Here is a 22,922-nt window from a genome sequence, read left to right as displayed (position 1 = left end):
CCATACCCTTTTCTTTGTTTCCTAAAACTTCCATCAGGCAATTGACAACGCTTGTTTGCCATAAAATGACTTCCTTGTGCAAATATTAAATCTTCCAAGTCTATTAAATTTCTGATTCCTTGGACTTGACCTCCAGGACCTCCAGTGTCTTCATTTTCTTCTCTTCTCTTACGCTGTGCTCTAACTTCCATTGTTTCATCCGCATCGTCATCACCTTTTCCTGTATCTAATTGTTTTAAGATTTTTGCAAGTACTGGCTCGTCATTCATCTTATTACGTATTTTTTACCTTTCCGATTCAGATTGCGAAGCTGCTAACATCGTGCAGTAGGCAACTAAATTGAAAAAAAAACAAAAACAATTAGAAAAATGTCTTATTAACAAAATTATATATATTATGTCGAGTCATAAATAACTTCCGATGCAGCTATGTAGAATCTATTTTTTGTATTTATCTACTATAAGTCACCGAAACAAACGGATTTTCGATATCACTATATAGATGAGGATTCAGTTAATCTTCTGTCAACTTTTTGATGTAATCAATGTTACATTTAACCGTTTTTCTTAACCTCTCAAATGGATAGTAAAAAGTGCATATTGGACATGTAATGCTTTAGGAATTTAAACATGGCAATGGCACTAAAGTGGCAGCTGATAAAATATACAGCATATAGGGTGCAGGGCTAACTGATAGGGCAGTTAAAAATTGGTTTGTAAAATTGTGTTGTGAAGATACGAGCTTAAAAGACGAATTGAGTGCAAGGACGTCTTTCCAACTTTGACGAACCTTTTAAAGGTAATTTTGGAGCAAAATCTAGTAGATGCGTCCAACAAATACAAAGAATGCAAAAAAAAACTCCATGAAAAGTATCCTGCACTTATCAGTCGCAGAAACGCCATTCTTTGTCTCATAAAAAAAACGGAAGTTATTTATGATTCAATTAAATGTAATCCTAATGGACATTCTATTTCAAAAGTACATAAAATTTGAAAAGAATCAATGTTTTCAAGGTCTGATGGAATCCTATTGTGATCATACTAGCATAAGTATACTTGTAAGAATACTTGCCGCATACTTTCGTAATCATCTACTCATATCGGTGAACTATCGTTTGCTATAATAAAAAAAAAAAAAAAAAAACAAAAAAAAGAAAGAAAAAGAAACATTAAACGCATTGGTGAGAGCTTATAACGAAGCATGTAATACTTTAAAACGAAAAGTGAGCGTTCGTTTAGCTCGAATTGCTCGCGATATTATTTCGTAATAAGATGAATCGCAAACTTTCGTAATATTCGTTTGTCAAGGTTGTTTATTGGCAAATAACGATAATTAGTACGGTAAAAAATTATTCGTCATTAGCGTATATATCGGTATCACCGATTATTGAAACAAATTGTCAATGTTCTTGTTTATCGGTACAACGTTAATTGCGCATTACTCAAAAGTAGTAACTTGGGAAATGTCCAAAAAGTAATTGTGCAAGTTTCGCAAATTTATTGACAAAAGTAGATGTGATTTTTGCAAATAAATTACATTTTTTATCGAAATATTTGGTTCAAAGTTTAATTAGATGATATAATATCATTTATATTTATTAATTATTATTTACATTATAATATGATTTATAATTATGTATATTATATTTAATTATAATATGATATATATATATATATATATATATATATATATATATATATATATATATATATATATATATATATTGATTATTAATAAATTATATTAATAATTAGATATAATTATAATAATTATATTAAAAATAAATTATATAATTAATATAAATATAATTATTATTTTTATTTATTATATTTATTTTTTATATTAATTTTTTATTAATATTAATTTAATTTTTAATTAAAATTTTATTATATATATAATAATATTCATTCAATTTATTTAATAGTAAATTATTAACTTAATTATAATTTATTAATTTATATATATAAAATAATATTAATTTTTTTATATAATAATATTAATTTAATTTAATTAAAATTTAATCACATATTTAATATTAATTTTTTTTTCAATTTTAATATTAATATAATATAATATTTATATATAAATAATTATATTAATAAATTATATTATATATTATTAATTTATTATATGATATATAATTATGTATATTTAAAATGTTTGTGTATCACTTTTACTGTTACCTTATAATGCCCGATATAATGTTTGATCGTGAAGAAATGTGAAACGCATCCATTTATCAATACACCTTCTTTTTATTCGCATACACGCATGTATTTGTATTACATGCGTCAGGATTGCGTCATGGTTGATATACTTTCTAAATATTATACCAAGTGACATCAAATATTCTGACCGACTGACACCCTTTGAATTTTTTTCGCATTTTTCTACAATTCAATCTTGCATAAAAATCTTATTTATCTCTATTATTAGTTTTATCGTTGCGTAATCGTTATTTCCCGATGACAAAATACAGTTGACGATAATCATCCTCTTCGTGTCTCTAACACGCATTAATATTATCGTCGTGTGGTGTTTGATAATCATCGGAATTCTCATCAAAGTATGATGAATATTTCATATCGATATTTTATTACCATATCGATTTAAAAACTATGTAAACACGTTGAGCGTCACATTAGCCATCGGTGACTGACAAAAGACTTTCCATTTAGGCCACGTCAGTCATAAGTGACTGACACTACACTTTCCATTTAGGCCACGTCAGTCATTGATGACTGACAACGTATAACATGATACATCTAAGTGGCGCGCGTGGCCTGACGGGGACTTCCTTAAAAATGAACGTGACGCTCAACGTGTTAAATTAGAGATTAATTAAAAATCATTCAAGATTAATATTTATATCTTCTCTATTATATAGGTAATAACTATAACATTTGACTTATTTTGACTAATAAGTTATAAATATAAATAGTAGTAATCGTTAATGAAATAACAATACAACGAATATTTTCTTACTTTTTCCTCTCGAAGTCTTCTCTCTTGTTCTTTCAATCTGTTTGCTTCGGCTTTCTCAGCAGCTCGTAATTCTCGGAATCTTCTTTGTTGTTCTCGTAAAGCTGCCACTTCTTCTTCCTCTAAGACCTCGATCAAAGCTTGCTCAATAGTCTTACCAATGATTACTTCGACAATTGGCTGTACTTCAAGATCGAAATCGAATAGCTGTAAAACAATTATTCTATCAAAAATCCTCGATCGTAGATAATATATACCAGTGATTTTCAAAGTGGGTGCTGCAGCGATTCAGGAATGCGGTAGAAACATTAACCCTTTAACACGTTGAACGCCACGTCAGTCATCGGTGACTGACACTAGACTTTCCGTTTAGGCCGCGTCCGTCACGGGTGACTGACACGTTCAACTATTTTTTCAATACAAAGTAAACGCCTGTGGCCTGACAGGAATTTCCCTAAGAATTCGCATGGCGCTCAACGTGTTAACTAGAAATTATTCATATTTTCTCTTATTTTTTAACGCTTCAAAAAATCACGGTCTGTTATGAAATATAATAAATTATAATAATTATGTATTTTATTTTCATTATTACAGAATGCTACTATTGCTTCATTCGAATTTACGCAAAATATTTACATTTTACCTCTTACATTCGTATAAATAAAGATGAATTTGCGAATTCCTAAAATATTTATTACTGCGAAATCAATTGCTCTAAAGTTTTTTTTTTTCAACGATTTATATTATCCGCTTTAGTAAGCAAATTTTTTAAATAAATGAACAATCATCTGTTTCTTTTTTTCTTTTTTGTTCTTTTTTTTACGATAATAAAAACATTGCAAAATATACAGTAGAAAGTGGAAATAGGACTTAAGAACGTAGTTGCAATGAAAATTCTTTTAAATGATCTGAAAATATACATCATTTTTTACGAGATAATATACACTGGTGCATAACCATAAAGTTTATGTACCTGTACAGAACATAGTTAACCTGTACATAACATGTAAAGTATACAGAAATATTCATATCAAGATACCAATCGTTTATTTCTCTCATCTTTATTTTTTTCCTCTTTTCTTTTCTATCTTGTATATTTTATCCTTTTTCTAGTTATTGTTTGTATGCATTGCTCTTGACTAGATCATCTCACGTTTATGCAAATCATAGAAATATGTAAAGAAGCGTAACATGCGTATAAATAGGTACATACATATGCATGAAGTGTATTATAGGATTCGCATAATAACGGTATTAATAGTGTAATCCGCCTGTGACAACACGTTTCTTACAACTCACACATACACACACACACACACAATGTTTTATTATTATAATATATATGTAATTGATTATAAAATCCGTTAGATAGAAAATTTTCTATATTTAATAAAACACTTTTTATATAAATACCTATTTTTATGTTTTATGAACTACGGGATCATTAATTGTTCTAAATATAAGAAACAGAATGTTCAAGGTGTAGATATAATTATGAAAAATGTACAGTCAACTCATAGTTGAAATAATTGTAGGTACTGTTATTGCCATATCTACATACATATATACATATATACAGTAGATGTAGAAAGTATTCGTACTACGATCAATTTGAAATAAAATGTTGTGAAATTGTAGTTTTTATAAACGATGAATTTATACATATTCTTGAAAGTATCTACAATACATCTAATGAAACAACAAATTATTCTTTTGGAATAAATTATAAAATTGACAAGGAATACGAACAAATTGGCAGAAATATACGAGCAATAAGTATTCGTCCAGTTCTTATTTTGAAATATTTATAAGAGAGTTCGTATATATTAGGTGGAAAGTAATGTCGCTTTCTAACCTCAAAATTCAAACAAACAAATTTTTCAAACAACTTTTTATTATGAATCAATAATTAAATTAATTAACAAAATAAATTAATCACGTTATCAACAACCTTTTTCTATCTGGTATGCAAATTTTTAATATCGTAACGATATAAATCATCAATCGGTTTTTTGATTTAAAATATTAGAAATAATTTGACATGCGTAGTAACGACATTACTTTTCGGTCCTCCTAATAAATCATAATGTAAACACATCACGTGATTGCTTTCCAGTTATAATTGACTTCGTCAGTATGTTTGTGAGCGTAATCGACATCAGTTGAGCTCAAAATTTTTTAAGATCGAAAATTATTGTTGGAAAATGGGACGAAAACGTGTGGAAACAACGATAGAAGAAAGCAAAATGATTATTAATTTACATAATCAATGTAAAAGTTTATTAGAAATATCGCGAATTCTAAACAGACCTCGATCTACTGTACAAAGTACCATTGATAGGTATGGATTAAGAAAGAAACTGTAAAATAACTCAAGAAATGGACGTCCACGGAAAATGAATCAGTGCACTGGACGAGTTATCACAAGAATGATAAAACAGTATCCAAAGATAAGTGCTATCAAAATAGTCGAACATCTAAAAAATAATTGAACTATTGATACATCCGCTAGTACTGTAGGTAATTTTGTTGCGAAATGAAGGGTATCATGGTCATACCAAAACCAGCTGCACTCATGCAGTCCCAAACAAGTACAGAACCTCCACAGTGTTTCACTGTGGGTTGCAAGTTTTCTGGTTTCGGCTGTTCATTTCTTTTTCTTTCATACAGTGCAGTGTATATCAGATTTGAAAATATGAAATTTACTTTTGACTGTAAAAATAACTCAATTCCAGTACCTCATTTGTCTTTTAATTGTATTATTTGCGAATTCCAATCCTTCCTATTCATTTCATTTACGAAAATTGATCGGTTTACGAAGACTTTCTACACCTACTGTATATGTACATAAAACCTGTATATATGTGTGTATATATATAGATTTTTCAGCTGAAGATAACAATATTTAATTTCAAATGAACATGTTTTCATTTCAAAATAACAATTAAAAAAAACAAAAATAAAATAATGAATAATAATTTAAAAAACTAATTAACATAATGTGCTATGTTAATTTGTAAAATTTATGTGCAATCATATTTCAAACTGTATTTATGGAATTAAATTCGGAAAATAATAATTTAATCAAAAACCAATTGATTGTTATCAATTCGATAATATTAAATTTGTATATCAGGTTGTTGATAACGATGGGTGATTTTATTATTGATTTAAAAATAAAAATTTGTTAAAAAGTTAATCGTTTGAATTTAAGGTTAGAAAGCGATATTACTTTCCGGTACACCTAATAATATACGGAAACTTGGTTATGTTTGTAAATCATAAATAAATATCCCTTTAAATTATGATCAAATTTCTGAAAATAAAAATATTCTTATTATTAATTTTTGATTTGATAATAAGGAAAGAAATTTGTGAAATATTAACCTCAGAGATTTAATATAAGATTTTATAGAGAGAAAATAACGAAAAAGACCAATGTCTTCTCGCTTCTGTGCTCGAAAAATCAACGAGTGTGACCGGTTTACTGTTATTTCGCATCGGTCTCTGCGTTAATGCCGTTGTTTCTATTTATTTTGTAATTACTTTTCACTATTCTTTATGATTCATATTAAAACAAGTTGAATATTCAATGTTTCAAAATTAAAACGTTAAAACAAAAATATATATATTTAAATTTGTCTTTAAAGAATTTGTTGAAAAAAATTTATACAGAAAAAGTTGAATATTCAATGTTTCAAAATTAAAATGTTAAAACAAGAAATATATTTAAATTTGTCTGTGAAGAATTTATAGAAAAATTACCAAAAAAAAATATTTTTCACACTAGATATACCACCATTTTTAATATATCTACTACTACCACACTAGTCAAAATGATTGTTGTATAAAAAAAAATGCTTTTTGAGGTTACCAGTCTTTATTTATTCTTAAAAAATAACAAAAAATGTTTAACAATAATAATTTTAATAGATAAATGAATTTATAGACATTTTTAAATTATTTACAGAAATCAAATGTTACATGTAGTAGAAATTTTGAATTAAAATGGCCCCAATCAGTCAAAATGACTGGTCTGGTATTATTCTAATGTTAATTATCATAAAGATCGTTTTATACTAATTTTTGTGTGTTTTTCGTTTTTTCAGCATCGAATACAATTCGACGATATGGCAACACGCACTTTTGAATATCCAAGCGAGGCTTCCATGTTGGAAGGTGAGAGCAACATTATAGATAACGAAAGCTCTACTTCCGGTGAGCAATCTACGCAGATCGCCAATAAAACGTCAACGGCCAGTTCAACGACGAGCATCCCGTCGCTTCTTGGTAATTTTTATAGTTAACAACAATGACTTACCTAACCTCTATTTCTCCGGCTTGCTTTATATTAAAATTAACAAGAAAATTTCATTTTCTTTTTTTTTTTTTTATTCATCTCGAACGATGATTCATTTACTTTCTTTTTTTTTTTTTTTTTAATATTACTATTATTTCTTTTTTTTTATATTGCTATGTGACGTTTAGTTTAATTTATAAAAGAAACAATATATATACTTTTAGGTTATAATATTACATTTTGAAGAATTATTCAATTAAAAATTTGAATTAACTTTTTTTTTGTAATATTATTATTACTTCTTTTTTTATATATTACTATAACGTTTAGTTAAATTTATAAAACAAACAATATACACTTTTAGGTTATACTACTATATTTTGAAGAAAAATTAAGTTAGGAATTTCAATGAAATTTTTTTGTAATATTACTATTATTTTTTTTTTTTTTTTATATATTACTATGACGTTTAGTTACATTCATTTAAAAAAAAAAACAATATATACTTTTAGGTTATACTATTATATTTTGAAGAAAAATTATATTAAGAATTTAAATTAAATTTTTTTTATAATATTACTATTATTTCTTATTTATATATTACTATGATGTTAAATTAAATTTAATTAAAATTAAATTCATCAAAAAGAAACAATATATAATATACTTTTATTTTTTAATATACATTTAGGTTATACTATTATATCTTCAAGAAAAATTAAATTAGGAATTTCAATTAAATTTTTTTTATAATATTACTATTATTTTTTTTTATATATTATTATAACATTTAGTTAAATTCATTAAAAAAAAAAAAAAAAAAACAATACATACTTTTAGGTTATACTATTACATTTTGAAGAATTTTATTTAATTAAAAATTTGAATTAAATTTTATTTATAATATTACTATTATTTCTTTTTTATATATTACTGTTACGTTTAATTATACTTTTTAAAAAAACAATATATACTTTTAGGTTATACTATTATATTTGGAAGAATTATTAAATTAAAAACTTAAATTAAGGTTTCTTTTTTTGTAATATTACTATTGTAATATTACTTTTTTTTATATAATAATACTATGTTATACTATTAGATTTTGAACAAAAATTAAATTTTCTTTGTAATAGTACTATTATTTTTTTTGTAAATATTACTATGACGTTTAGTTAAATTCATAAAAGAAACAATTTATACTTTTTTTTATAATAATCCTATGTTATAATATTATATTTTGAAGTAAAATTGAATGAAAAATTTGAATTAATTTTTTTTATAATTAATTATTATTTATGATACTATGAGTTTTAGTTAAATTCATTTAAAAAAAAAAAAAAAAAAAAAAAAAAAAAAAAAAAAAAAAAAAAAAAAAACAATATATACTTTTAGGTTAAAATATTACATTTTGAAGAATTTTATTTAATTAAGAATTTAAATTAAATTTTATTTATAATATTACTTTTATTTCTTTTTTATATTCTACTATAGAACGTTTAGTTAAATTCATTTAAAACAAACATATATATATTTAGGTTATACTATTATTATATTTTGAAGAAAAATTAAATTAAAAATTTAAATTAAATTATTTCTATAATATTACTATTATTTATGTTACTATGAGGTTTAGTTAAATTCATTAAAAAATATATGTATATATATACTTTTAGGTTATACTATTATATTTTGAAGAGAAAAACTAAATTGAGAATTTAAATTAAATTTTATTTAGAATATAAATATTTTTTTTTTCTATATTACTATGACTTTTAGTTAAATTCATGAAGAAAAACAATATATATTTTTAGGTTATACTATTACATTATGAAGAATTATTAAATTAAAAATTTAAATTACATTTTTTTTATAATATTACTTTTATTTCTTTTTTATATTTTTTTTCTATATAACATTTAGTTAAATTCATAAAATAAACAATATATATTTTTAGGTTATACTATTACATTATGAAGAATTATTAAATTAAAAATTTAAATTACATTTTTTTTTTTATAATATTACTATTATTTCTTTTGTATATTTGACTATATAACGTTTACTTAAATTTATAAAAAAAGACAATATATATATATATATACTTTTAGGTTAAAATATTACATTTTGAAGAATTTTATTTAATTAAAAATTTAAATTAAATTTTATTTATAATATTACTTTTATTTCTTTTTTATATTTTACTATATAACATTTAGTTAAATTCATAAAATAAACAATATATATTTTTAGGTTATACTATTACATTATGAAGAATTATTAAATTAAAAATTTAAATTACATATTTTTTTATTATATTACTATTATTTCTTTTTTATATTTGACTATATAACGTTTACTTAAATTCATTAAAAAAAGACAATATATATATACTTTTAGGTTAAAATATTACATTTTGAAGAATTTTATTTAATTAAAAATTTAAATTAAATTTTATTTATAATATTACTTTTATTTCTTTTTTATATTTTACTATATAACATTTAATTAAATTCATAAAATAAACAATATATACTTTTAGGTTATACTAATATTATATTTTGAAGAAAAATTATATTAAAAATATTAAATTAAATTTCTTTTATAATATTAATATTATTTATTACTATAAGGTTTAGTTAAATTCATAAAAAGAAAACAATATATAATTTTAGGTTATACTATTACATTTAAAAAAAATTAAATTAAAAACTTAAATTAAATGTTATTTATAACATTACTATTATTTATGTTACTATGAGGTTTGGTTAAATTCATAAAAAAAAAAAAAAACAATAGTTTATTAAATAAACTTTTAGGTTATACTATTATATTTTGAAGAAAAAATTAAATTTAAAATTAATTTCTTTTTTTTTTTTTGCATTATCTGTATAAATGTAACATAAAAATGATTATTTTATTGACATCTCATTTACGTTTTATTTTCATTTCTCATATATGTTTACATATTTTTTAGGAGGCGGTGGTTTAGCGAGTTATACACCAAGCAAAGTGGATTTGGCATCTGAGGGTTTCGAGTTAGGTATCACCAGAGCTACATTAACAACGGGTACAAACTTGACTACTAACAATGCCAATGGTAATGATCAACAACAACAACAACAAGGACAAAACACAAGCAGTGAGGTTGACTACTTGAAACCTGCTCAAGATGGCAATGCGTGGGGTTCAGAAACGACCGGTGATCTTCTCTATTGAATATTCTCCATGAACCAATGAAGAAAAAGAAAGTAACATAGAAGAAAGAATAAAGAAGTAATTAAATCATTTTTGAAAAAAAAAAAATCCAAAACAAAAACAGCAAAAAAAAAAAAAAGAAAAGGGAAATTATGTTGAAATATTTTCTACCTTTCTAAGTTTTATACATAAATTATAAAAGATTTCAAGAATTTCAAGATAATAATGAGAAAAGAACAAGAAAAATAAAAAACGATTAAGGTGTTTCAAAGAGACATAAAACCTTGTTAATAATTGTGGTTGTGAAAATTCAATTGAACAATTGTATTGTAATGAATTTTGTAAATGAATTTTGTTCTTTCCCTCACCCACCCCCAATGGGGGTTTAATAACTACGTATAGAAGACGTTTAGTCAACCCTTTCGCTATGGCGGTCCCCTCGCTGCAGAGTGCCTTGCATGGAACGTGCAAACACCATGCCGAAAGTGCGAACATTAAACACGTCTTTAACATTGGGAATGAAGCTTCATTTTGGTCTCAAAAATGACTTTGTAAAATTACTTTTACAAAAGTAAAAAATAAAAAAGTAGCGCTTGAAATTGTTAGTGAACAAAAACCTTGCATGGAACGTGCAAACACCGTGCCGAAAGTGCAAACATTAAACACGTCTTTAACATTAGGAATGAAGCTTCATTTTGGTCTCAAAAATGACTTTGTAAAATTACTTTTACAAAAGTAAAAAGTAAAAAATAGCAACAATGCGCTAGCAATTGTTTGTGAAGAGAAAAAAAAATCGAGTCGATAGCCATCCGACTTGATTTTTGGCTCAATTTCTGTAAAAGATGCGACGGGTGACGGTGTGATAGTCACTCGTCGTTTTCATGCGGCATTTTGTGGCAGGTGACTATAATAGTCATCCGTAGTAGCGAAAGGATTAAAATTCATAAAAGATAAAACAATATCATTCCAAGTTATGAAATGCATTTATATCTTATTCTTATGATATATATATATATATATACGGATAACTTTCCTAAAGAAAAAAAAAAATAATAATAATAAACGAATCATCGATAACTGCCAAGATATGTTAGTACTTGTTCTAAATATGGGCGCCTTAAAAAAAATGACCAGCTAATGAACAAAACAACAATGCCTGTTCATCGATACAACATTTACAGTCGTGTCAGATATATGCAAAGAGATAATAAAAAGCATATCACTTTTTGGGCGTATTTTATAGGTATATATATATATAGTATATAAATAATAATAATAATAATAATAATAATAATAATAATAATAATAATAATAATAATAATAATGCATAGGTAAAGTTGTTAGGAAAGAAATGAAAATTTTGTAACCTTTTTGAGATTATTATTTTACCGGTGATGAGCTGCGACGAGTATTTAAGCTGCCAATTGAAAAATCAGAATTTTATGCAAACCCATTAGTAATACAAAATATTGACAAATATGAAATACATGTGTATTAAATAAACATTATACGTTAAATTACACATGTATTCAATTATTTTACAATATTTTGTGCTATTAGGGATGGGTTTTTTTTTTTTTTTTTTAGATAATACAAAGAAAAATTCAAACAAACAAAATTCTAATAATAATTGAATGTCATAGAAGGTGTTGTACGATTAGAAAGTTGAACAAGGGTGAAGAATTATATTTAATAAAAATGAAACACCAAGAAATATATATATATATATACATATATATATATATACCGAGGTTTAGATTTGTAAAAGTTTTTTGCCAAAGTAGAACGTAAGTCTACTTAGAGTAATATACTTATCATATATGTACAATAATAAGTCATTATCAATTTACTGAATTTATAAGAATTATAAGTCGAGCTAAAGGAGGGTTGAGAAAGCAAGAAAGAAAGAAAGAAAAGAAAAATTCATAATTTCACATCATTTTAAAAAGAAGCGTATTGAGAAAACGCGCCTCGTACGTAATTAAAAACTTTAATCGTATTACAATGAAAGTATGTAATAATTTCATTTTGAATATCTCAGTCAAACTCTCTTTTGTTTAATCATATGCGGACGAGGACCAAAAATAATCGGAATAATAATAAGAGATTTTCAAAAAATTGTTGTATTGGGCTCATCATTATAAACGTTAAGATTAATTAATGAATTAATATTAAGTGAAAAAGAAATGATATGTATATACTAAATTATTATTATTATTATTGGTCTTTTATGAGCATATAATTTAGGTTCGTGATATATTATCAACTCTCTTGAACTTTAGGGAGAATAAAAATGAATAAGCTAGATAATTATTATTAAGGACCGATATATATATATATTCTATGTATTATTATTTCATCTAATTGTTTTAATTTATGTTCAAAATATTAATGTATCCCAACATGTATTTGCTGAACGTTCATGTTTTTTCGAATCGTGTAAGTATTTAAATATGTATTACTTGGTATTATAAATAATTTTTACTTCATTGCGTTATCGCGGACTGATTCACAAGCAAATAAATACAATTATAAAGGATAATAATTTATTAAAAAAAAAAAAATAATAAAAAAAAAAAGAAAGGTGCATTTATAATAATATCGTATTTGTACTGAATCGTTCTCGCGTCTGAAATAGCTATTAAATATAATTTAGATACCATAATGATGGATTCTTCAAACTATTTTGTGATGTAATACTTTTATTTAATTGCCTATATATATATATATATATATATATATATATATACAAAAGATCCATAATAAATGGATCATTGTCACAGCGTTGTGCTTACACTGTGATACTCTTGTTACTCTTCTAGTATTCGATGAATAATTTTCAAGGAAATACTTGAAAAACAAGAGAATGTCGAAGACTAAGCGTTATGTCTGCTGCATGCTATTGATAAAAACTGCGCCAAGTTAGGAAGAAGATTGTTGTAAGCGTAGTATAGCATTCCAAATTTAATGACAACATATTGATTAATATCATCTGTTTTTTTTTTTTTTTTTTTTTTGTAAAGTAGTTTTTAATAATCTCTCCTTATTACAATTAGGAGAACATCGTAATATTTCTGTAAATTATATTTGTACAATATGAGCAAGTATGATCATCAGAGTCCATATTGTTAGACGAGTAGCGCATTTATGAATCATCCCTAACATTTGACGCTTCAATTTTCACATTACTGCATTATCAAATATACTTATTATTAATTAGAAATATCGTGTGATGTATATCGTATGTGTGTCAAAATATTGAAATAATAAAATGATATAAGTATGTCTTCTTCACATTCTATCTGTGTATGTATATATACATTATACATATATTATCATAATTATTATATGATATATATAGTCATCTTATAAAAAAAAAAACTATCTCATTTATTAAACTAAATATCAAAAATTTGTAATATCGTGAACGAAAAAAAAAAAAAATTGCCTAAAATTGAACAGTTGTTATTTATATATAGAAGTATAATATTCTTCTTCTAAATCATACAAATCTGCTGCCATGTCATCTCTCAAAGATGCCAATTTTTGATCACATTCAGCTTGTTTTGTTCTAAATAATTTACTATTATGAGCTATAGCATCATTAACAGATGGAAAATCATTGAGAATTAGATACTGTTTTATATCTGAAACCAATTTCATCAGAGATTCACCAGCTCTTACAATGTTAGCTGCTCTCACATGCATTTCAAATGTGTCCTGTTCGCACTGTGCCATTCGTGATAGTTGAGAATCATTTTCACCTTTCGCAAGCTTGACAATTTCTGAAAATAAAATAATAATATTAAAATTAAATTAAAATTCTTTATAAAAGTTCAATATATAATTACAAGATAAATAGAATCTACACAAACAAAATGTTCAAAACTGATAAAGAAGAACAAGTAACAAAAATTAGTTGACAAATTGAGGTTAGGAAGTAAATAAAAACTCCTCATAAAAGTTAGATATAATTAAAAGATAAATAGAATTTACACAAACAAAATGTTCAAAATTGATAAAGAACAACAAGTAACAAAAGTTAGTTGACAAATTGAGGTTAGGAAGTAAATAAAAACTCCTCATAAAAGTTAGATATAATTACAAGATAAATAGAATCTACACAAACAAAATGTTCAAAACTGATAAAGAACAACAAGTAACAAAAATTAGTTGACAAATTGAGGTTAGGAAGTAAATAAAAACTCCTCATAAAAGTTAGATATATAATTAAAAGATAAATAGAATCTACACAAACAAAATGTTCAAAATTGATAAAGAACAACAAGTAACAAAAGTTAGTTGACAAATTGAGGTTAGGAAGACGAACCTTCGAAATTTTCTAGCATTGATTTAACATCGTCCTTCAATCGTGTTGTATATGATTTCAACAAGGCTTCTTTACTCTGTGGCAATGCACGTTGCGAAGACATTTTTTTGATCCAGTAATAAAAAATACACTTTTATTATTATAAACAATACTCTCTTAGTAAACTGGCGACGAATTCACGAGTGCATCATTAACTATGATATTATTAAATATAAACTTATCAACAACGTTAACAATTTAACGAAAAAAAGGAAATTAAATAATTCAATGTTATTAAGAAAAGTAATATGTGCAGATGGTGTAAGAGTATCGCGTTAAATTATAAACATAACTAACTCATAGCACGTGGGATTTTTCATGAGAGACCTCTACCGAAACTCTGCATTACCGACTGAGCTATATAATAATATACTAAAATGAATAAATTTTAAATCTACTGATTATTTGCTTACAATTTAATATAAAAAAAGGAAATAACTTTTGAATGAGAAATTACAGTATGATTTATTTTGTTGTAACTTTCTTATCGATTTTAACTTGAGAGTGAGAGAGAGAGAGAGAGAGAAAGGGTGAAAACTGTACGAGTAGGGACCCTATAGGAGGGATGCGCCATGTACATTGCTGGGGGATAGGATCTCATGTAGTCACGTGATTGCGCGCGAATGATTCAAACGATAAGTTATAGGTTAAGTTTGTACATTTATAATTGTAATTATTAAATGAGTAAATTAAACTTACACTTATAGAATACTACTAAATAAAACAAAACAATTTGAATATAAATATCACAATAAAAACTATAAGTATTCCAAACTTAAACTAACCACAGCCGTTAATACATACTAAAGATAAACATGGCTGCGCGATGCAACGGAAGCTGTCCCCCCACATTTTCAGCCTAGCAATGTACATGGCGCGTCCCTCCTATAGGGTCCCTATGTACGAGCGTTCTTGAGAGCCACCCTTCATCCCCACTACAATTTTCAAGTCCCGGGATGGAATCAATATGAAAGCTCCCGCGAAACTTCCATCTTCCATTAAATGGACTTTAACTCGGACATTGAGATGGTCGTTAGCTCGATAAACATTTTATTCTTATGATAATGATCGTGTGTTCGCACAAAGTCATTTCTTGTCAATTTTTCAATTGATCGTATTGTGCGAGAACGTGGAAAAAAATAGTTGCCAAAAATATTTCTTCGAAAGGGGGTGACAAAAAAAAAGCCTTCTTCTTAATCGAGATCGAAACAGGGTTGTTTGGTGTAAAGAAGAGAATGAAGACTATAAAAAAAGTCCACCTTTCTGAGTCGCGTTCATTCAGCGTGTCGTAGGGATGATAATTTAAAAAAAAAAAAAATACGAAAGGATAAATAATAAAAGGAAATTACAGCAATAAAATGTTGGTCCTAATCATTTCCGTTTTAATATTAACTAATACGTTCATAGATTCGTTAGAACCTCCTGATGAAAATGACAATGTCCTTCACATTGGTGGTATTTTCCCAATTAACGGAAAGGGTGGTTGGCAAGGTGGTCAGGTAAGTGAAAAATTTTTTTTTACAAATTTTAAATGCTTCTTTAATGTTATTCTATTTTAAAATTTTGTATTTTTAAATTAAGTATAATGATTTGTTAATGTATTCGTGATTAGGCTTGTAAACCAGCCGTAGATTTGGCATTGGATGATGTTAATCGCGAGAAGAATTTGTTACCTGGTTTCATTCTGAAATTGCATTCTAATGACAGCGAGGTAAGAATGAGATATATAGTTTATAATTAAATATACCTTTTGTTAATTTATTGTATTTTCTTTTCAGTGCGAACCTGGCCTTGGTGCGTCGGTAATGTACAATCTGCTGTATTACAAGCCCCAAAAACTAATGTTGTTAGCTGGATGTAGTACAGTTTGTACCACTGTTGCTGAAGCTGCGAAAATGTGGAATTTGGTTGTCGTAAGTAATTTATGTCTTCGAAATTTATGAAGAAAAATAATAAAATAAATTATTTGTGTGTTTAGTTATGTTATGGTGCTTCATCGCCAGCTCTGTCAGACAGAAATCGATTCCCAACTTTGTTCAGGACACATCCATCCGCCACCGTGCATAATCCTACGAGAATCAAACTTTTACAAAAATTTGGCTGGTCACGAGTCGCCATACTTCAGCAAGCCGAAGAAGTGTTCATTTCTGTCAGTTTATTTCTATTCTTCTTGAATTATTTTCTTTGATAATTATTTAATATTATATTATGACCTTTTGTTCAATAATGCAGACAGTAGAAGACCTAGAAGCACGGTGTAAAGAAGCAGGAATAGAAATAGTCACTCGTCAAAGCTTTCTCTCTGATCCTTCAGATGCTGTGAGAAATCTACGTAGACAAGATGCAAGAATAGTCGTTGGTCTTTTCTATGTTGTAGCTGCTAGGAGAGTACTATGCGAGTTATATCGTCACAATCTTTATGGGAAAAGTTATGTTTGGTTTTTCATCGGTTGGTATGAGGACAATTGGTTTGAGATGAATCTTGATAAAGAGAATATCGCTTGTACTAAAGAACAAATGAGACAAGCTGCTGAAGGCCATTTGACAACTGAAGCTCTTATGTGGAATCAAAATAATGATACAACTATCAGCGGTATGACGTCAGAAGATTTTAGGCTAAAATTGAATAAAATGTTGAAGGAAGATGGCTATGACATCGATAACAATCGGTATCCTGAAGGTTATCAGGAAGCTCCGCTTGCATATGATGCTGTTTGGTCTGTAGCGTTAGGTGAGCATGTCATGTTTCACCTTTGTTCATTTTTTATCTCATAAATGCAATTAATCGAGGATCACGTATTGTCATTTGTTTCTAAAGAATAATAATCTCAAAATGAAAGAAGCTAAAAGATATTCGAAGTCAAAAATTTTGTTACTAACTAGAAACACTTGTTATTATTGATTAGCATTTAACAAAACAATGGAGAAATTGAGTAAACTTGGCAAGAGCTTGAAGAACTTTACTTATACTGACAAGGAAATCGCCGATGAGATTTATTCGGCTATCAACTCGACGCAATTCCTCGGAGTTTCCGTATGTAAAAAATGTTCAAATGTATAGGGTGTATAAAAATGATGTGTCCGCTTCTTCCTTGGATATTTCTTCAATTCGTGATTCATTTTGATGAAAAATTGTCAAGGTCAGATTTTTTTAACCATCAATAATTCATCCTTGAAGTTGTGGCTGGCCACATTTAATGAAACACTCTCATATATATCATTACATTTATCTTCAATAATGTCTTGGGTCTTTTTTACAGGGATACGTAGCTTTTAGTTCGCAAGGTGACAGGATAGCATTGACACAGATTGAGCAAGTAATCGATGGGAAGTATGTTAAGTTAGGATACTATGATACGCAAAGTGACAATCTTACATGGCGAAACATGGAGCGTTGGATTGGTGGAAAAGTACCTCAAGATAGAACAATAGTAAGGACGATTCTAAGAACGGTATCACTGCCTTTATTTATATGTATGGGAACTATATCGTCTGTTGGAATCGTTATAGCGATTATATTGATTATTTTCAACATCTGGAATAGACATCGGAGGTGTGCAAGCATTTTTCTTTGATAAGCAAAGCTATACAGTAAGACCCCACTTAACGCGGGAGATACGTTCCAACGAACAGCGTTAAACGTGGCAACCTAACACGTACATATCTTTATGTACCTAGTAACGTTGATGACAGCTAATAAATCAACTGTGACGCAGGAAAGATGCGTTCGTATTGTGACTACAAAAAAAAACAAAAGAACACACGAACAAAAGAATGTTGAAAAAGACACCGTTGTTATATAGTGCACTGCTTTTGGTTGGTGCATGGCCGTTTTATTTGCACACATAAACAACAAGTATCAATACAGTGTGCGATTTAGGGGAACCCCAATACTACCGCGTAATACTGAAATAGCGTTAAGCGGGGTCTTACTGTACATTCAATTTACAAGTATTTTTTGTTATGTTGCTTTAATCAATGCTCTAATCATTAATTTTGTAGGGTAATTATGTCTTCTCATCCAGTATGTAACACGATCATGCTAGTCGGTGTGATAGCCTGTTTCATATCTGTATTTCTTCTTGGAATTGATGGTAGATTTGTTTCACCTAATGAATATCCAGCAGTTTGTCAAGCCAGAGCATGGATGTTATCAACGGGTTTTACTCTTGCATTCGGTGCTATGTTCAGCAAAGTATGGCGAGTTCATAGACTCACAACGAAAACGAAAGCTGATCAAGCAAAGGTAATGATCACATCATATTTTGGTGTGCTTCTAATTAGTTCAATTGAACGTTTACATATGTACGTTGATGTATGTTGATTTACTCGTTCATATCATTAACCTGTTTTTCCTTCTTTTTAGTTGTTCATAGGCAAACAGAAAGTTTCATCTATACAGAAGAAGGTTCAACCATGGAAGTTGTACACTATGGTAAGCGGATTATTGGTGATGGACATCGTTCTTCTTGGTCTGTGGCAAGGATTTCATCCTTTACAAAGAAACATCGAGGTTTTCCCATTGGAATCACCTCCCACTGGAGACGATGATGCTAGAATAAGACCGGAATTAGAACATTGTGAGAGTGAACACAATAGCATATGGCTTGGTTAGTATAGATATACAAGATATACAAGAAATACAAGATATTTCTATTTGATTTTACAGTTTACAATGTATAAATTATTGTTCCAGGATTGTTATATGGTTACAAAGGTATTATTCTGGTATTTGGATTGTTCCTAGCATATGAAACAAGAAGTATCAAAGTGAAACAAATAAATGATTCAAGATATGTAGGCATGTCAATTTATAACGTAGTTGTACTATGTCTTATAACAGCCCCTGTTACAATGGTTATCGCCAGTCAACAAGATGCCAGTTTTGCTTTCGTTGCATTAGCAATTATATTTTGTTGCTTTCTTAGTATGGCGTTGATCTTTGTACCAAAGGTAATAGAAGTGATTAGACATCCCAGGGATAAGGCAGAATCGAAATATAATCCTGATGTATGCTTGTCAAAAGAGGATGAAGAAAAATACCAAAAATTATTGAGTGAAAATGATGAACTACAAAAACTCATTGCTGAGGTAAGGTGTTGATTGTTTGTGTGTGTATTAATTATAATATTATTTATAATTTAATGTTCTTTTGTTTTTGAACTTTATCACTACAGAAGGAAGAGAAAATCAAGTATCTGAAACAAAAGCTTGCCGAACGTGACCTATTAAAAGGAGGAGGTGGAAATATTGGAAAGGATTCCTTAATTGTTGCTGATTTTGTGACCGGCGAGGGAACCTCAGATAGTGCAATCGGTGGGGGTATTTCTGTTAATACAAGATCCTCTCGAGCTTCCGCTTCCGATTTTGAGTTATCAGAATCGTACTTATAAATTCCAATTACAATACAATCTTGATTCATTTTAAAGACGTTTCAAATAAACCAAAGTCTTGTGTACATTTTGTACCAAGACTATGGTATCTCGTAATAGTCATTGTCAACAGTATTTCATACATGTATCACGAATAAAAAAATACTGTTATTTATGAGATCAAGTTTAAAAGAAGGAAAATAATATTAAAAAAGAGAAAGTCTCTCGAATATATCGTGTAAAGTTTAGTAAGCATGCGATGATCGACGTTTATTCGCTTAGATTCGTACAAATATTAACGAAAACGTATTCAAAATTTCTATATTTGTGTAAATGTGTAAATGTGAACCGTCAGAAGTATTCGAAACCTCGCGTGAAAATACGCGTGAATTGAATTTGTAATTTTGTGTTGATGGAAACTCGATTGAACATCATTTAAGATTCTAATTCGATGATGATGAGCAGATCAAATGTCGGCCTAGACCATTTCAAACTGTTCTCTTTCTCTCTCTCCTCTCTCTCTCTTCTCTCTCTCTCTCTCTCTCGCGCGCGCTCTCTTTTCTTTTTCTTTGAAGACTGCAATATTTTAGTGTTCCTTTATTATAAGATTTTACTTATAAAATACAAAATGATACAAAGTATTATTATATAATAAGAGCATACTGAATCATAGCACAACTTTTTTTTTGATAATCCGACAAACTTCGTTTTACGGAATCCAATCTTAAGGACCAACCTAAATCCTGAATATTTTATATTCCTTGAAATATTGATTTTGGATATCTATACATACATAAATATATATATACATATATATATTTTGGTCAATTATAAATGTAGGAATGAACACGTATCCTCCATCTGTAAGAAACATTGAAAAAATTGAGAAACATAGGTTCGAGTTTGAAAGCAACCGAAGGTCCAATATTTTTCGCAAATTTTACATTAAATGTAAATTTGTAATTATCCTAACCACGTGAAAAATTCCCGGGTCCAAAGAAATAACATATATCCGATCATTTTTTAATGATACAATTCAACAGAAGAGATATACAAAATATTTATTTATTTATTCTTGCAATTGAAAGTTTAATCTACATATATTATATAGGATAAAAGATATGTGATAGGTTTATTTGACAAATCTCTGTCCTTGTGACACATCGAATATAGTTTATTATCTAATAAATAAATTAGATGAAGCAGCAATTGCAGTTAAATCTCGTTAGATCATACACGTTATTGTTTATTTGTTAATCGATGTAAACCTCATGAAGTCTGCTCCCAAATTTTGTAACGTTTCAATTTAATGCTTCCATATTGATGATTGATATTATACTAATTATTTTTACAAATATCAATAATTATTAATTATACAAAAATACTAACGAGATTTAAACGCTCACACAGTTCCAACCATTCATAAATAATTTGGGAGTCTTAATGAGGTGTGTTTTGTTGTGTCATTTTTATCTCATAATATTTATACAATAGAAATAATTGTTTTTCACTTTGCATTATTATTTATGAATGGGCATTACTCTTTTAGAATTATTTCATTACATTTCAAGGATATGGTTTCTTACTTCTTGTTTCTAGATACGGACAACATCGGCTGATTACAAGATTATCATCAACTGCAATATCAAAGCAATATGAATGAACGGGCTAAATGTTTACGACAAAAAGCTACCTTCTAAAATTTAATATTAAACATACCTGTGTGCAATCGTCGCTCTCGATTTCCTAAAAGCTTTCTTTGTGTTGGACAAGAACAAATGTTATTCATAATCTCGTACATACAATTTCATCATTTAATATATAATAAGAATTGTCCATTTTCTGATCATTTCGTACTAACGTTCTAACTAAAAAAATGTAAAGGAATCGTTTAGCATTTTTAAAACATGACAACACGATTTAACTGCAATTCTCTCTCTCTCGCAAGTTATTATATTATCATCGTTATCATTACAATATTATTATTATTGTTATTTTGTTGTCTCACATTAGACAATTGTCTAGTTCAGGGATCGGCAACCTGCGGCTCGCGAGCCACATGCGGCTCTTTGGATGTGAAGCTGCGAAAGCTGTTTTTCTTTTTTATCAAAAAACTTTATTTATGCGAGTATTATTTATTGTTGGCAAGAAAAAAAATGTTGTGGCTCTTGAAAAACTTGGAAATTTGGTAAATTGTAATTTTTGGCTCTTTCGATTCAAAAGGTTGCCGACTCCTGGTCTAGTTTAATGATCAAACGTGTTTCCTTTATGATTGTAATTTTATAATGCGTTGAAAATTATTATTATTATTATTATTATTGTTATTATTATTATTAATATTATGTATACGTATAACGTAGATTAAAAAGTAAACTATAAGCACAAGAGCAGCAATATGCGCGTTTAATCTGCGGATCTGCGCTATCTTTAGAAATTTTATCAAAAAAAAAAAAAAAAAAAAAAATTAATCGATATCGTTATATCGTAATCGTGTTCACTAAACACAATATTTTTTATTGTGTTTCATTTATTTACGATCACGTAAATGACATACTCAAATTGTATATTTATAATAGCATTATCAAAATGTTAAAGAAAGTATCTTATATGTACGTTGGTATATGAAGATATTTATTTTTAAGTTTTTCAATTATAAACTTCGTTAAAAACTGTACATGTACCTGCGAATCAATATTATTTC

At 27.4% G+C, this 22,922-nt stretch overlaps 4 protein-coding genes across 8 annotated transcripts in view; 2 read left to right on the top strand and 2 right to left on the bottom strand.

Annotated features, from left to right (window-relative positions):
* Window positions 1-13,223, top strand: part of bif (protein phosphatase 1-binding protein bifocal) — a 51,281-nt gene extending 38,058 nt beyond the window's left edge. Inside the window, exons 3-4 of the mRNA XM_015330539.2 lie at window positions 7,092-7,272; window positions 10,260-13,223. Of these exons, the coding sequence (XP_015186025.2) occupies window positions 7,092-7,272; window positions 10,260-10,501 (423 nt within the window). The 3' untranslated portion in view covers window positions 10,502-13,223. The remainder of the gene's footprint in view (window positions 1-7,091; window positions 7,273-10,259) is intronic.
* LOC107071502 (U5 small nuclear ribonucleoprotein 200 kDa helicase-like) overlaps window positions 1-22,922 on the bottom strand; it is a 74,343-nt gene that overhangs the window by 2,299 nt on the left and 49,122 nt on the right. The window contains exons 1-3 of one of the 4 annotated variants that reach the window (XM_089171634.1): window positions 2,986-7,083; window positions 289-334; window positions 7-226 (exon numbers count right to left, since the gene is read on the bottom strand). In XM_089171634.1, the coding sequence (XP_089027760.1) occupies window positions 7-191 (185 nt within the window). In that variant the 5' untranslated portion in view covers window positions 192-226; window positions 289-334; window positions 2,986-7,083. Of the gene's footprint in view, window positions 1-6; window positions 1,546-2,985; window positions 7,084-22,922 lie in introns of those variants that run through there. The other 3 variants (XM_015330543.2, XM_015330544.2, XM_089171633.1) reach the window with 3 other exon arrangements.
* LOC107071497 (Mediator complex subunit 22) lies at window positions 11,483-15,160 on the bottom strand. Its single transcript, XM_015330537.2, has 2 exons — window positions 14,811-15,160; window positions 11,483-14,265 (listed from the first exon to the last, which is right to left on the bottom strand). Exons 1-2 carry the CDS (start codon window positions 14,911-14,913, stop codon window positions 13,946-13,948), a joined length of 423 nt encoding a protein of 140 aa, XP_015186023.1. The 5' UTR covers window positions 14,914-15,160; the 3' UTR covers window positions 11,483-13,945.
* On the top strand, window positions 15,803-22,895 carry GABA-B-R1 (gamma-aminobutyric acid type B receptor subunit 1). 2 transcript variants are annotated; one of them, XM_015330548.2, is made up of 12 exons: window positions 15,803-16,348; window positions 16,462-16,560; window positions 16,628-16,762; window positions 16,828-16,998; window positions 17,082-17,580; window positions 17,756-17,883; window positions 18,110-18,402; window positions 18,852-19,095; window positions 19,216-19,459; window positions 19,546-19,940; window positions 20,027-20,165; window positions 21,821-22,895. In XM_015330548.2, exons 1-12 carry the CDS (start codon window positions 16,208-16,210, stop codon window positions 21,838-21,840), a joined length of 2,508 nt encoding a protein of 835 aa, XP_015186034.1. In that variant the 5' UTR covers window positions 15,803-16,207; the 3' UTR covers window positions 21,841-22,895. The 2 variants fall into 2 exon arrangements, with proteins under 2 accessions (XP_015186034.1, XP_015186033.1); XM_015330547.2 differs by lacking the exon at window positions 21,821-22,895 and having other exon boundaries at window positions 20,027-21,466.

Source organism: Polistes dominula, unplaced genomic scaffold (genome assembly GCF_049000335.1).
Source record: "Polistes dominula isolate Pdom_NZ unplaced genomic scaffold, Pdom_raw_medaka contig_26, whole genome shotgun sequence".
NCBI lineage: Eukaryota > Metazoa > Arthropoda > Insecta > Hymenoptera > Vespidae > Polistes > Polistes dominula.
The sequence above is the reverse complement of the archived record's forward strand: the minus strand, read 5'-3'. Positions and strand labels throughout refer to the sequence as shown.